Source organism: Pimephales promelas, chromosome 11 (assembly GCF_988280905.1).
Source record: "Pimephales promelas chromosome 11, fPimPro1.hap1.1, whole genome shotgun sequence".
In the NCBI taxonomy this organism is placed as follows: Eukaryota; Metazoa; Chordata; class Actinopteri; order Cypriniformes; family Leuciscidae; genus Pimephales; species Pimephales promelas.
Window position 1 is genome coordinate 4785089 of NC_142779.1, and position 17639 is coordinate 4802727.

General features: G+C 35.9%; 1 protein-coding gene across 2 annotated transcripts in view; it reads left to right on the plus strand.

Annotated features, from left to right (window-relative positions):
* The window catches only part of mdga1 (MAM domain containing glycosylphosphatidylinositol anchor 1), a 288554-nt gene that overhangs the window by 201830 nt on the left and 69085 nt on the right, over positions 1-17639 (plus strand). For both annotated transcript variants that reach the window (XM_089116787.1, XM_089116786.1), the window contains exons 16-17: positions 1041-1171; positions 12858-12966. In XM_089116787.1, coding sequence (XP_088972913.1) covers positions 1041-1171; positions 12858-12966 — 240 coding nt within the window. The remainder of the gene's footprint in view (positions 1-1040; positions 1172-12857; positions 12967-17639) is intronic.

Here is a 17639-nt window from a genome sequence, read left to right on the forward strand (position 1 = left end):
CGTTCATATTAACACTAAACCTCTCATAATCTTTGTTGTATATGGAGTGATACACTCATTGTGTTCACAGACCGTCTGATGAATATAGATACGCTTATCATGATGTCACATCCTGTTTCTCCAGACAGTGTTGATTTTACAGTATTTTGATTTGCATATTAAAAATATTTTCAAGATTTGTTATCACAACATATTTTCTTTTGTCAAATCAACTTTATAATAATTTATTTAGTTGAGATAACTTCTTATTTTGAGTTTCTGATGGTTGTATTAACTCACTTTTTCCAGTTTAATCAACTTAAAATTTGAAGGCAACCCAGGTTACTTACTTTTTTAAGTTAAACCAACAATATTTGTTCACAGTGTAGTAATCACAACATTTTTTCTTTTGTCAAATCAAGTTAAATAATTTATTTAGTACAGATAACATATAATTTTGAGTTTCTGATGGTTAAATTGATCTCCTTCATTGTATTAACTCACTTTTTCCAGTTCAATGAACTTAAAATTTTAAGTCAACCAGGTTACTTACTTTTTTAAGTTAAACCATCAATATATTTTTACAGTGCAGTGCATCGTGCTGTGATGGTAAGATAATCAATGGTCACGTATTGGACCTTATGTTATGACCGTCACAGGAGTGTAATCAGGGTTTGTGCAATCTACTGACACCAGTGGCGGGTCAATGGGGTGTTATTAGTGCCGAAGCAATGATCTATCATATTGTTTGACTGTAAGCAATCATTTTATTGCACCGAAAAATAGCAAGAGCAACTCTTGATCATCTCGTCTGATTGATGGAGATCATGGAGTTTCTCAAAAAAATGATCTACTGTTTTCAGCCTTCTTGTGATTTTTGAGCGAATGTGTAGAATAAGACTTTAATTTCATGAATGTTGTGTAAGCCTCATGAAGTTATACTATGTTAATACAGCCAGATAGGCTGCAAAGTAGACTAAACTTACTGTGGATAGTCTAAAGTCCAGAACCAGAAGCGATCCGCTCCACTAAACTCTGCTGTGGTTTGTGTGTGTCCGCAGGCACACTCAATGTTTTGATGAGGGTGAAGAGCATCGCCACTGTGGACTCTGCTGTCTGGACCCTCTCTGGACACCAGGGGCCTGAATGGAGGAAGGCTGATGCTGAGATGTATCCCAGCGGACCATTCCAGGTATGACTGTGGATATGTGTAGGTGGGGATGAGAGTTGCGTGTGTGTGTGTCTTGGTTGACCATACTTTATGGGGACCCAATATCAAATATTTACGATATATAATTTATTTATTTATCTAGTTTGCTTGTTTCATGCAGTCCTAGTTGGCAGGTGTGATATATCTCTATGTGTCAGTGTGTGTGTGTGTGTGGTTAGAGGGTCTACGGAGGGATGATTGAGGAAGCGCTGAGTCGTGCTCTACCGCTCTCCTCTGGACCCGTGTTTCTGCTGAGTTGAGCTCTCACCACAACAGCTGCGAAAACCAGGAGACGTTTTAGGGCACATCACAGAGGAGAAAAGGTGCTGGAGGGAGAAAATGACAAATTGAAAGAGCTGAAGGCCTGGGTTGAAAAAAAGGGAGATTTATACTGTGAGGAAAACTGAGAGAGAAGGGCAGAAAAAGATGAACGCCGCATGCAATAGGGAAGGAAATGAAGACAGATAATTCAGAGGGAAAAATAGAGTTTAGAGGTAAATGGGACACACTTAAGCTTGGGCTCATTGGTCCTGTCAGATTATTTTAATGTCTCATTGAGCTACCCTCATTTTTTATAGTCTACTGCTTAAAGACAACAAGAAATTGCATTTGCAGAGCATTTGACTTCTATAATGTGACAAATCTCCAGGTGAAGCTGAATATTCAGTGGGAAACAATGTAGGACAGGGCTTGAGCTTATCCTTTGGGACTTAATTGGTTCAGGAAATATTATTTATTCATTTTGTTTTGCTTCACCCACATGGATTACAATATTGGGGGAAATAGTTGTGGTGGAAATTATCATTTTTTGGAGGGAAAGTTTTTTTTTTTTAAATAATGTGAACTGATGAATCAGTAAGGTTGTGTGTCCACCAAAGCGTTTTTTAGCCAGGTGAAAACGCTAGGCATTCTGCAGAAAACACCTAGCTTCGGCGCTTGAGAGCGTTTTGGCAGCGCAGCATCTTTTTCAGTTGAGGCACTTTGCTTGTTATGATACGGAATATAAAAGTGTTACTAGTATCTCATTTCACCCATATTTTCTTTGGAGTTGATTCTGAGATCTTGTTTTAAATAATTTTATTCCGTTATTATGCTTTTTGTTGTCATATGTTGACATTGTACAAGCAGAATGTTGGCGTTTGGTCGCTGTGGTATTAGTCCCGCCCCTCCTCCACTGCGATTGGACGGTTGGGTAAAAAGTGACAGTGATAATGCGCTGCCCAAAGTTAAACATTCTTCAACTCTCGGCGACCTGTAAAAAACGCAGCGTTTCAGCGTGAAAAAATAAATGATCAAAGCCTTGTTACGCTCTTTCCGTTTTAAAAACGTGGCGCTCATTGAAAACAATTCAAAATATACGCCAGCCGACGTGAAAACGACACACGGCTGAACATTAAGACCATGAACAAGTCGACATGAATTCAAAATAAACTATTTCCTTTCTTAATTAACATTTCCAGTCTTATTGTTCACATTTTCCGGTGTATTCTAACTAAAAACAGTGTGTCTATAAAGTGCTGCCTCTGAATTCGTTTCATGTCACAAATCCTCCATAGTATGTAATTCCTACATTTTTATAATGGAATACTCTTTCTGATTCAACAGAATGAAAAAATAAATAAAGGATATATATACATCTTTACATTGACTTAACATTGAAATCACTCGCACCAGATGCTCAAGAGTGAACGAGTAATCAAAAAACCTTTGCTTTAGCCTCAATTGAGTGTAACACGGTATGAGCCATTCTCAGTGGTGTGACTGGGACACTAACTCTGCTTGTCATCATAAAAACAGAAAATCAGATTGTGATGTTTATTCCCGCTTCAGTAATATGCTGAAAATGCTGCCGTCCTTTCGACACACAGAGAGTGTCGCAAGTGTTGATAGGCTTTTGCTTTTGAGGTGTAACCAATCAGATGGATGGGACATTGAGTTGAATGGTGATTACAGAGAGGCTGCGGCAGCTAAAGTAGAGCCAGACAAAGTAGCGCATTTTAAAATAAAATTGACTTTAATCAAACCACAGACCCATGATAAGTTTGTTGATCTGTCTCGCCACTAGCACTGATCAGTTTGAGGGGGATATACAGTATCTATTGGACAAATCTGTCCACGTCTCACTTTTCACCAGATGTCTAAATGGGAAAAACTGTTTACAGATATTTTCATTCTTTTTCCTCGCTCTCAGTTAATATTTTGAAAAGCCCCTTTTTAGTATCTCTCCACTTTCTGTATTCTTTCATTTCCCCCAGTAATGCAGTGTATTTGTCATTTGAAGAGGTAAAGATCCTCACCTCTCCTCTGTTTTTTTTATCCAGGCCCTAGTTGGCCTCCATCAATCGATGCTAAAGACCAATCCAGGCGTTCCTGGACAGTGGGAGTTGACAAGTCCGGCAGACAGCCGTTTTTCCTCTGCTGTCTGTTTGTTTGCTCTCTCTCTCTCTTCACCTCCTCTTTGTTCTTCCATTGACTCTTGCCGTTTGGATTGAGTGACTGCGGAGGCTTGCCGAGATGAATTAGCGTCATTTTCCCACAGAATCTCCGAGAAAAAGGAAGTGCGTCTGCTTCGTTGCATGAGGCGTCTCACCCATTACTAAGCCTGATGGATCAAGCAGAATCACAAAAGCGTTACTTTATCCAAAAGCTTTACTCGACTGTGTGAATCCATTACATGTGCTAGCTGAGGGGTTTTAACTGATATTTAATGGACCTCAGAGCATTAGAGGAGCTCTGAGAAATGTTGCTAAACAAGGTTGGGATTTGAGTACTGGTTCTTAATTAATGGAAAGTTTTCAACAGGGCTAGAGACGCACCGGGGTAAAATGCACCTTTCATTTTTATTTTTCTCTAAACCAATCGATTGCACAAAAACTTGCCTCTAAAATTATTAAATATATATTTTCAAACAAGTGTCTTAATGATTTTTGAGTTTTGTTCAAGGTAATTAAAGCTAAAATATTTCAATAATGGAAGAAAATGTAAAAGAGAGGCATGATAATAAACAGATGGCTGACTTATACTACATTTGTTGAAATATTAATTAATAATATTAAGTCGGCTGTCCACCTTAGAGATAATCGCCATATTTATAATGAAACCATCATATTTACAAATATGATATTAATCATATCATATAATAAAATATCATATGTGACAAACTTTTTTTAGATTATCAACTCATTGCTTTCATAATCTGTACTTTTTAAAATAATTTTGTTTCTGTGTTTTTCAAAATGAACATATTTTAATGACAGTATATTTATTGAACAAAAATGAATTCATTTATTTATCAAAATAAACAAAAAGTTTTGACAGATTTTGCTGAAAAGGATTACATATTAAAAACATATCAAGTTTTTGTATCAATACTTTGTGCCTTTAGCCCCATGCTTGCCACCTCATACATTTATAGGATTTTAAAAACAAAACAAACCACTTTTATGATTTTTTTTTCACAAAATCTAAAAAATAAAACACTTGCAATAATGAAAATCACTTATTTTCTTAAAGTGTGCCTTTAGCCCTGTATACATTCAGTTCATTGTACACTGAATTCTTTTCATAAGTCTCAAATATAATTCTTAACAAATTTACAATATATAATTATTAAAATACTGAAATATAATTTTAAAATAGTTAGTTAGTTCAGTAAGCCTTAAACAGTCTTAAAATCTATGTGCAACCTCTTTTCAATATAAAACATTATCATAACACAGCACTCGCGTCCGTTGCAGACACAGTGTAAGTCTGTCTTGTGATTTTTTTTAACATCTTCTCATTGATCGACATCCACTTGTTCTTAATGTACAAGGACAGTTATGTGGATGAAAGGCTGGACCTGGTCCACTGGGTGAAGAGTTTTACACATGGGATCTCTTTTCGGGATATTATTACTTTTTAATTCCATTTTATAGAAGATAAAAGACGCTGTAATCTTTAACGGCATGGGAACGCACAGTCCGTTTAAAGTCTGGAAGATTACAGTCCTGGCCGAATCTGATGTGACTGGATGAGATGATTATTACATCATTCTACTTTCTTATATAAAATTAGTCCAATCTTCATAGGTCTTTTTCCAAATAATTTTTAACCTTGTAAAGCTAACACTGTGTGTGTTCTTTGCATATTCCCACATTCATAAACTCTGGGAAAGGGAGGTACGGCTTTGGCTGTGTGTTCCTCTGGTGTGTGTTTCATTGCTCCCCATCCATGACATGAACTTAAATGGTTGTTAAGACCAGTTGGTGTTGCACGTGCAAATACCCAATGTGGCTGTTCTCTTTTATAGAATGCCATATAAATGCCACCTGCCTGCTATTGGGCTGTTTAACACAACTATAAACACTGACTCTCAGTGGAACACAGTTTATCTGTATTATACCCTGCAGTTTTGAGTATTTCTGTTGTTTACATTGTTTGATCATATTAGCACATTGCTAACCTGTGATGGCCACACGTGATACTTTTCTAAGTGACAGAACCTACCGAGAGCATAAAACGGTTGTCATAAAATGACTTCAGATGACGCAAACTCTGAATCAACATGCACCAATGCTATATTTCTCTAAATGTCATAATCATTTGTTAACAAACAACTGTTCATTACTTTAATGAGCTCATTGTTCCTGCCTTAAATTATTAATACATTAATTAATACATTTTTAGCTAACTGTGATTTCTGAAAAACATAACACTCTGAATTGTAACGTGGACAGAGTTTTATGTAAAGCTGCTTTGAAACGATTTGTATTGTGAAAAGGGCTATACAAATAAATGTGAATTGAATTGAGCTGAATTTAATGTTTAAGTCTCTTATGCCCTCCAAAGCTGCATTTATTTGATGAAAAATACATTATTAGGAGATATTATTACAATTTAAAATAATTGCAAAGCTGAATGCTCAGCATCATTACTCCAGTCTTCAGTGTCACATGATCCTTCAGAAATCATTCTAATTGGATGATTTGCTGCTCAAGAACATTTACAGTTTTGTGGAAAGTGTGATTTTTTTTTTTCAGGATTATTTACTTCAAAAGAACAGCATTTGTTATAAATAGAAATCTTTCTAATCATTAGAATGTTACAAAAGATTTCTATTTAGCAAAGATGCATTTAATTCTATTTAAATATTTGATGCATTTAATTAGTAATGTGTCTACTGTTAGAATTAAATGCATCTTTGCTGAATAAAAATATTAATTTCTTAGAAAGGAACCAGTATATCATAGAGACTTGAGGTTGGACTCTTTATACTTGCAGTAGGGAACCACCTAGTAACCATCAAGAACGCCCTAGCAACTGCAACTTCAATGTACTAAAAACCTCCCACAACACACATCTTGGTAGCGACTTTTCCATGGGCAAACACCACCGGATCAAAATCTAGTCTTCAGTTTACACATCTCTTACGGCCTTTTCCGTGTCTTAATGGAAAAGGTCACCGCAGGCTGAGACGTTTCGTACGGCCGTGTGAAAGATGCCAACAGGGAAACAAGATGATAACAAAAGCGCAGGAGCTTTACAAAGGAAGAGTTCAGGGAGCCAGGGAGGGTTGGTAATTATAGCTTTGCTTAATTATGATTTTCTGAAAAGATTGAGAGAGGAGCGGAGAAAAGCGTCCATTTCCACACAGCCCTTTAAGCTCTTTCCTCATCATCTCTTCTTTTCTCTTTATCCTCTTTATCGCTTGCTGGTTTCTCCGCTGATGCTCTCAGCTCTTTGTCGTGTTTGTTATCCATTAACCTCTTCTCTCTGTGTGCTCGAAATTTCCCATCAGCCTCACCTCTCGCCTCTTTCCTAGCGCTTCTCTTCATAGTGATTGGTTGATGAGATTCACCGGACATCGAGTCTCCATACAGCAAAATCACAGGCTTCAGAAAATGTCCTGGACCATTCTGTTCCTTCCTCCTGCTTTCAGTGGAGTACTGTATTTTCCCCAGAAATGCACGTTTTTCCCCTTGGAGAGAAAAAAATTCTCTCAAGAGTTTTCAAAATGAGCTCAAATATTTCTGGCCAAAGTCAACTACTCGGTCAAATTTTCCTTCATTCATTTATTTAAGAGTTTGACAAGGCAGGATATTGAAGAACAAAACCCTGAAATGTATCAAACAGTACATATACTCAAGACAACCATATATACCTATAGTTAAAAAAAAAGTTAAAAATAAGAATAAAAATAGAAGAAACAGACAATCAATTTTGCTTCCATTATTCCCTCGACGTCGACGTGACACTCCCACTTTCAAGTGCTTCACACTTTTTCCAGCAGTTCAAAAGTCTCAATATTATACAATTTAAATATTATTTTTTAATGTGATAATGAACAAAAACATTGTTTATTCATCCTTAAAAAATTGCCATCTTTTGTAAAACTCAGATTTACTAAACAGGGCAAATTACTAGCGCAAATCCAAATAGCTGATACTGATATTTTTCTAAATATCAGAAAAACGTCTGAATGGATTCGAAAACGGTAAAACTCAACTGTTTAACTCTGGGGGAGTTGTAAAATGAGCCTATTTCCAAAAAAAAAAAAAAAAAAAAAAATGGAGTATCCCTTTAAGGTGTCAATTTGACCACTTGACTAGGTCAAACCTTATTAAATCACATTGCATTATTCATTAAATTATCTTCTCTCATACATTTTGAGTCTGAAAGGGTCAGCCTCAATAGTCAGCCTCAAAAAATAACCCTTTTCATGCGCTGGCGCGAGCATTTGAGTTAGTTTTTTAAATCTAAAAAGACATTAAATGAACACTAGCCAGCAGAATAGTGAAAGTAATCACTATTATAAAATGTTTTACTAACATTTTTTTTATGTTGGTCACAAAGTCTCATGAAAACAAAAACCTTTTCTTCAAATCGCGAATGAAATTAGACAGCCTTCCTTTATAATCACTGAAGCTGTCAGTTCATCGGAAACTCTTTGCGTGCAAAAAACATTTAAATCAACGATTTTATCAAAACTGCACAACGAATTATTTATTTACATGGTGTCTCCACTTTGTTTGTCTGTTCATTCAGCATTTTGAGAGATACTGAGCAGATTCTCACACTGTAAAACCCAACAAGTTACGCTAACTCATTTCATTTGAGGAAACCAATTGTCTCAATTCATTTAAGTTAAAAAAATAAGTACTCTGAACTTATTTTATTCGAGTTTATTCACTAAAACAATAGTCATCTTTAAACACAATTAAACTTTACACTGCATTTAATATAGCTGAAACTTCACTTTATTGAGTAAAAACAGAGTAGAAATGTTAAATAACTCAGTCATTCAAGACACTTCAAGTTTCAGTATGATTTGAATGCAGTGAACTCAATTTAATTGAGTAGATTTTACAGCACCTCTGATTGGTCATTATCACAGAAATCCCTGTGATTGGCTGCAAAACGTCGGCGCATTGAACGTACATCACACGAAAATAACAACCAGATCACTTTAATTTACTTTTTTTTTTTTGTCAATTATATATTACTCATAGTATAACACTCATCAATCGTGCAATAAAAAGATATGACTTGCATTGACCTGACCAGGCCATACCCTGGTTGTGCTGCTTCATATTTTTGTGAAAACATTTGATTTTTTTTCTTTGATAAATAGAAAAATCAAAAGAAAATTTCTTTTTTAAATAATTTGTAACAATCTAAAAGTTTTCACTTTCCCATTTAATCACTTGAATGTATTGTAAACAGTTCTTTCAACGTTTTTTTTTCTTTTTCTGTTGTTAATGAGTGAAAAAAATCATAATTTTTCTGGTACTTTTTGACAACCCCTGTTTCGCTGAAAAGAGCAGCATTGATATTCAATGTAACTTCACTTTTCATGCTCCACGAAACATATAACGACTGAACTATTATTCCCCCATCTCTCCTGCTCCTCTCTTCCCTCACACAATAATGAACACGGAGCTGGAGAGGCTTCTGTATGCCTACGCCTCTCAGACGGCGCACATAATTGTTTCTCTCTGTCTCTGCTGGCATCTGAGCTGCTGTGTGAGAGGTGAATGGTCTGTCATACCCTTAATGAGCTCAACCCACTAAAGTCAACTGTGCTCGGCCCGTTACACCAAGCCATTTGCATTAACGAACAGAGAGAAAACACACAGATCGGCTCACCTACCAATTACTGGATAGTGTGGCCAGATCTCTTTGTGCAGGTTGTGCGTGTTTTTGTGTGCGCCCTCTAATGGTGTTTTATGCATGACTTTGTGATTCTGTAAGTGCAAATTGTTTTTATGAGTGTGTGTGTGTGTGTGTATGTGTGTTTGACGGTGGGTGGTAGTAATGCATGAATATATATTCAGGTGAGCAGGAAAGCTTGTGGAGCGCTGCTCGACATTGGCCTAATGATGGTGTGTGTCACCACTTTGGCCCCGCAGTCAATTAGCACAGACAGAGAAACTGTTACACACACAAGGCAAATCAAATTACCCATCTGCCCTCATCCCTTGATCCCGTTATTTATTCAGAGGAGCCACTCGTTCATTTAGGCACAGCGGGAGCCCGGGGTGATGCTGGAGGTGTGTCTGTGTGTTGTGTTGATGAAAACACAGGGGTCAAGAGTGTGTAAAGTGTGCTATCTTCATCTGCGGTCAAGTATGTGAACCGAATAAGTCTAGTTTTTAGGTGGGCACATGTGTGCCAATATAAAACTCAGGCTCATTGGAAATACAATAAGTGGCACATTTCAGCTAAAATGCAAAAACATTTATACCAAGGCTCCATAAAATGTTTTATTTATGAGTAAATTCCTTTTTTATTTTTCCTACAGTTTTTTTTTTTATATATATATATATATAATTTTTTTTGGATTCCATTTTAATGGTTAAATTACATTTCAGTAATAAAAAACGTATATTTGAAATCAACAACACTTTAAAAACAATGTATTAATAGTAAAAAATAGGACCCTATTTAATATATATATATATAGTTATAGGGGTATATATGAAGAGTTCAGATGCAAAAGCCTCTAAATGCCATTTGAAATTTTCTTCTTTAATGATGATTTTTGTCAAACTTGTATATTTAAGTCCAGTAATTTCACTTAAATAACAATTAATAGGTAATTATCATTGCCATTTAAGTGAAATCACTGAACTTAAATATACAAGCTTGATAAAAATGATCATTCTAGAAGAAAATTTCAAATGGCACTTAGAGGCTTTTGCATCTGAACTCTTCATATATATATATATATATATATATATATATATATATATGCTCACATTTAGTCTAGAACTTAAATAACCATCACGTTTACACAGCGCACACCCATACACACACACCCCCTCACTTTATTTGCCTTAAAGGGATAGTGCACTTTGAAATTAATTTTTGATGTGTTTTAGCCAACGCGTTCTCATCCCAAAGCGCCATATAGGACGCTTTTGCAAAAGCGTAAATATCCAACGCACATGGCACCCTTTAACGTCTAATGAGACGCTTCGGTTAGGGTTAAGTTTAGGTAAGGTGTAGGGTAAGGGTTAGACCACTAGGGGGCGCCTTCTGCCCAAATATATCTGCGTCCCATTTCACGTTAAAGGGTGCCAAGTGCGTTGGATATTTACGCTTTTGCAAAAGCGTCCTATATGGCGCTTTGGGATGAGAACGGGCTCGTTTTAGCTTACCTCAAGGGCATCCAAGATGTAGGTGTCTTTGTTTCCGCAGTATTTTCAATTTTGATATTTTTAGGTCAAACCGTTCTTGTCTATCAGTCATATAATGGAGGTCTATGGTCACCACCTCAAAGAGCATGCACAGAGAAGTCCAAATTAAACATGATTTAATGACTCGTAAATGTAAGGACACATAGATGACCTAAGACACGAAACGAGCGGTTTGTGTGAGAAAACTAACAGTATTTATATCGCTTTTACCTCTTGTAATCACAGCCACGTCCAAGTGATCTGAGGACACGGGCGCTTCTAACATGGAGTCAGGAGAGCTGTCAATCAGTTTGAAAAAGTAATATGTTACTTTACTAGTTACTTGAAAAAATATCTGATTGTAACGAGTTACCCCAACACTGATCTAAAGTCACAGATTTCTAATGAGCCTGCATGGGCTAAAAAGTAAAATGTCAAACCATCTCTCTCTCTCTCTACTTCAAATCATGTTGGAAAGATTTATTAGATCAGACCAAAATGGCATTTTCTTTGAGGTTGGACTTGTAAGGATCATGAAAGTTCTGCAAAACCTAAATCTAAAATAAAGAGCCATTCTGCAAAGTTTCAGTAAATTGCTTTAGATCTGCTTCTAAGGGGCCGTGGGTGGATTAAATGTATTGAATCGTTCTGTTCACTTTTGCTCATTTATATATATTTCACTCACTTGCACGTTAGGCCACCACCTGGGGTTTAGAGGTGGTGCTGTGTGTGTGTGTGTGTGTAATTCAGTAAACTTCAGTCAGACTGCGTGGATGTGACACAGATCTGATTAGGTCTCTGCAGTGAACTTCAGAGCTGCTGTAATTAAGCTGTCAGTCAAACGCCGGTTACATGTGGAGGAAATAAACACCAGCACATAATATGACCAGCACATCATTATGACTGTATAGGACAATTAGCAATTATTTAATAAATTGCAAATATTTATGTTTTATGTACAGTATTTTGTGTTTTTGTATGTGCTTTCTAGTGCACAAAGACTTTAGTTTTAAATCGTGAATGGCTTTTAAATTCCAGTTCAATTGTAATTTGTACACTCTAAAAAATGCTGGGTTGATTTAACCCAATTTTGGGTAAAATATGGACAAACCCAGCCATTGGGTTACATTTTTAAATTACATTTTTTAACCCAATGGCTGGGTTTGTCCATATTTTACCCAAAATTGGGTTAGAACAACCCAGCATTTTTTAGAGTGTATATACTGTACGAATGTGTATCAATGAAGTGTACTGTAGTTCTTAATAATATATCATTTTTCAGTGTGAATTATCCTTAAAAGTACACATATGTCCATTTCGTTCAGAAACATTAGATGATATGAACTAATAAATGTTCAAAATTGTTTCTCTCTAATGTTTATTATTTTAGAGAGAGAGAGGACCATAATAGGAAAACACATCACGTCAAACCTTTATTAATTAGTCATCTTCTTTACACTAAGTTTTAGTGTTTTTAAATGCTGTATGGTCCAATTAAAATCTGTTTTGATGACCATGTTAATTGCTTTGACAGTAATTTAGTCAAATGTCATGTGGCTGATGGAGTAAATATGAATAATGAACCAAACATAAATTATTATTTATGTGTCACAAAACGTATTGTTGATTTTTTTTTTTTTTTTTATTCTTCTTCATGGGATTCCAAACTGATTTCCTATTCAAGTCCCTGTTAGGTGTAGCCAATTCGTTTTAAATTCATCCTCCATTATTAAAGTAAGTCAGTTCTTAGGGTATTCTCTCGCAATACAGTTTTCGGTGTTGACCTGAGATAACTTCATGTTGGAGTTCAGTTTGTGTGAATTTTAACCTTCCCTGACTCTGATGTCCCGAATTTAATTGCAATCTAAAATTCCATTTATTTGGCGTTGTACTGTATGTGTGCGTTTGATGGGAATGGTAGAAATGCGTCTTGACAAATGTATGTTTTAATGCACGAGAGTGGATGGAAAGCTCAAACGTGTTCTCTAACTCACTCTTCTCTTTGTCAGGTGGTGTTTGAAGGGATCCGTGGAAATGGCTTTGAGGGAGACATTGCTGTTGATGACGTTTCTGTTACCAAGGGGAAATGCAAACAAAAGGATAGCGTGGACAAAACAGGTCTGTACCATCAGAAACACTTCTACAGAAAACACCCTCAGTAATGAACTTCATTATACAGTATCTGTTGATGTAGATGTAGATGTAGGTTTAACCACTCAGCATACAGGTCACATTTTGTTTTAGAGTCTCAAAGCAAAGGAAAATACAAGCAAATGTAAGTGATGAAACAGCACTGATGACTATCCTTTACCTTATTTACACATTATGTTGTTCCAAGACTGACTGACTTCTGTTGAATTGGACCTTTTTGGTACAATGAATGGGGACTTTCAAGCTTTAAAAAGGGTGAAAATGCACCATAAACGTATCATATAGAGTAAGTAGTAACGTCTGAAGTCTGATGTCATACAAATCTTGGCATCAACCCGAGCTCTTAGTATATGTTCATTAGAAAAGATTTGTGAACGAACTATTCTATCAAGTTGGCTCTTTTCATTTTGGTTGATCCAGTTCACAAAGCTGTTGGGAATCATTCATTCACGAATCACACCGACATGAAATAATAGTCATAAAAATCTATTTTTTTTAACAGTTGAGAAATTAACCTTTAGATTGAGTATCATATTTTTGAGTATCATATTTGATACATCAGATTTAATGCCTCATATATGATGATATAGTGAGAATATAAGCTCAAAAAAATTTCAGAGGCCAAAACTGAGCAAAAATGTACACTTTGGTGCAGTTGCTCATATGATCAAAAAGTAAGATGAAATTCTGATATCTTGTAAATCAATGAGATCTTTAAAGCAGTATTGCAGTTATTATTGTGGAGGTAAAACATAATGCAATTCAATTCAATGATGATTGAGAGATAATTCATGTTTCTCAATTGGTACTTACATTTTAACATGATTTTCAAATAAGTAAATAAATTATATATATATATATATATATATATATATATATATATATATATATATATATATATATATATATATATGGGTAGTCAAGTAAATCTTAAGTGCTCATGTTAGAATATTGAAAATATCATTGAATGAATATTAAAAATCATTGAATAATTCACAGCAAAAACACACATGACCATGTCCTGAAAGTGGATGTTTTTGATTAATACTTAAAGGCCTTTTACTTGCTAAGTATAAACTATTAATCAGATGACAGAAGCCTTGAAGATTGTGTACAACAGGTTTTTCAGCAAAATTTGGATCGTGTTGATCATCAAGAGGCCTTAGAAATATGCATTTTAAATATGATACAGTAAGCTTGAAAATGATGACTATAGTAATAAGATTTCAGTCTGTTTCTCAAACAAAGTTGTTGGAATATGAAGCTCAAGTCATCTCGTTTTATGATGCTTTTTTCTTTGAGTTTATAGACAAGAATATCAAACGGTTTGAAATGACTTGAGATTGGCTCCTATAACTCGATTACAAAAGCAAGGTTTTAGAAATGAAATGTCAGTAAGTGTCCAGACCGTGAGCGCACAGGAGAGACGCAGTGTTTGTGATGGAAGTATGCACTGCGGAGGCAGCTGTTGTGGGCCGCAGGGGCTCAGGCACGGGTCCCGGGGCCCGGGTCTGACAGCCTTGGCTTCTTCTCACCTCGTGCCGGCCTCTGATGGTGTGGCAGGCCTCAGGTCTCCTCCTGAATGCTGATCTTGGCACATGATGGGCATGAATGCATGCACACAGACAGGAAAAGGCCCAGCGCCAGACTCTGAGAGAGACAGGGAAATGTCCAGAACACCATCCCCCTCAATACTCACCCGACGAACTGAGAAAATATCATTCTCATTATGTAATAAAGGAAAATATACCTTACAATTTATGCTATGTATGCATGATATGCATGGGCATACTTATAATAATTAATAATTTGATGGGCATACATTACCATTTAAAAAAAGATTTGGGATGTTTTTTAATCACTCTTTACATTAGGGTCCAATTCTCGCTATTAACTAACTAACTAATTGTTTTGCCTCAATAAACTCCTAATTACCACTTATTTATAGTTAGTTAGGTCGTTGTCAAGTTTAGGTATTGAGTAGGATTAGGGATTTAATAATCATGCAGAATAAGGCATTAATATGTGCTTTAATAAATAGCCAATATCCTAGTAATATACATGCTAATAAATAACTAGTTCATAGTGAGAATTGGACCCTAAATGTAAGTGTCTAAAGTGTTTAAAAAATTATACAGTATATACTTTGTATAATTATTTAAAAACACTTTAGACACTTTATATAACAACGTTGAACTTTTATAAAGATCCGTTTGGCTATTGACTTACATAACATAAATGCATAAAGATTTCTCTGCATTTAAGACCCGTGACTAGCAGATTAATGTGCGGGAAATGAAATGCAGAGGATTTTATCTTTGACAAGATGATTGACAGGCCAGTTTACGTGACAGGAACTAAGCGACAGAGAGCAACCGTTAAAGACACTACATGACCTGATAGTATGTCCCGTCTGCTTACACACACAAAAGTACAGGTGAAACTCGAAAAAATTCGAATATCGTGCAAAAGTTCATTTATTTTGTAAATTCAACTTAAAAGGTGAAACTAATCTATTATATAGACTCATTACATGCAAAGTGAGATATTTCAAGCCTTTATTTGTTATAATTTTGATGATTATGGCTTAAAGATACGAAAACCTTTGCACAATATTCTAATTTTGAATTTGGGATTTTAATAAGCTGTAAGCCATAATCATCAATAATTTTTCGAGTTTAACCTGTATGTATTTTTTCTTCACAAAAAGAGTACACTTTTAGGGCGTAGTATAAGTAGGCGAACTGAGACGCAGGATTGCTGTGCCCCAGTAAATTTTCCTGAAAAGTCATGTCTGATGAGGTATAGTTCCAGCGTATAGATACATCTGAAAATAGGCTCTGTGCCCTTCTTCCTTCACTTTTCCCCGTGGAATCCTCCACTTCAGTTGCAGTCTGTCAGACAATTTTTCATAAAATGACTTTGTTTTCTCTAAAGACATGAAAGTGTCTTATTCTTTGTTCGCACGCAGCATCATACCGGTAATTTACTGGTAATGTTTCAACTTCTCATACCGGGAAATTGACATTTTTGAAAAGGTCCTGTTCACACATGATCTCTTACCGGTAATTTACCAGTAAAGACTGTATGTGTGAAAGGGGCTAATGGTAAAGTCTTCACTGTCATTTTTTGATAATTTTATTATGTCCTTGAATCAATTTTTTTTTTTCCAGAAAAAAAAAAATTCTTATTGACACCAACTTTGAACACATTATTGAGTGTATAATTGTGGTATTGTATTTTTATATCACCAAACATTACTCTACAAACTAAATTTGGTTCACACACAAAAAATAATAAAATAAGTCTGATTGAGATTTAGGGTTAAATGTGTTTAATGGTCATGTTAATAATGTCACATTGAAAAAAATCTTGCTAAAAGTATTGGCTTTAATTTATTTGATAAAAAACAATTTCTTATTTATTTTTGTGATGGATGGATGGATGGATGGATGGATGGGTTAATAGATGGATGCGTGGATGGATGGATGGGTGGGTGGGTTAATGGATGGGTGGATGGATGGTTGGATGGATGGGTGGATGGATGGATGGATGGTTGGATGGATGGGTGGGTGGATGGATGGATGTATGGATGGGTGGGTTAATGGATGGATGGATGGATGGATGGATGGACGGGTATGGCTGGATGGATGGATGGAATCAATGGGTGGATGGGTTAATGGATGGGTGGATGGATGGATGGATGGGTGGATGGCTAGATGGATGGATGGATGGAATCAATGGGTGGATGGGTTAATGGATGGATGGATGGATGGATGGATGGATGGATGGATGGATGGAATCAATGGGTGGATGGGTTAATGGATGGGTGGATGGATGGATGGGTGGGTGGATGGGTTAATGGATGGATGGATTGGAGGGTGGGTGGATGGATGGATGGGTGGGTGGGTTAATGGATGGATGGGTGGGTTAATCGATGGATAGATGGATGGATGGGTGGGTTAATCGATGGATAGATGGATGGATGGGTGGGTTAATCGATAGATGGATAGATTCCATCGATCGAAAAGTACTGGAAAAGTAATTTTGTACTTCCGACCGATCCTAAACAAGCTTTCGTAATTTCGAGTGCTGCCACAGAAGAAATGTATCAGAACCTCAGGTGTTGTATGAGATGTTCCAAAGCATACAGTATCAAAACACCCCTTTATAACATTCAGTGTCCAAGGCAGCCAGTCCTTATCAGCTAACCTTGAAGATAATACAGACACTCCAGCACAGAAAAGCTCTCCCTGCTACCACAAGAATGAATGAACCTTCAACATTTCCCTTTAGCCTATTACAGCTACAGAGACATTTAGCTAGACAAAACCAATATATATGTAAAATATCAATATGAATGTAAAGTAAAAATGAACATAAGCAAATAAGCAAATACTGTATGAATATGACTAGATTATTATATCTGGGTGATAAATGGAATAAAAGACTGACGAGATTGTTGAATATTGTTAATTTGGCCTTCCTTGTAGAGAGCAAAGATGTTCAAGGTTGCTCTCTTGCACAGCAGTCCTCCTCAGAACCTATATACACAATTATAAAAGAATTATTCAGATCAGGAGAAAAGCAAGACATGAAAAATAATGTATACTATTATAACTATGAAGAGTTTTACGATA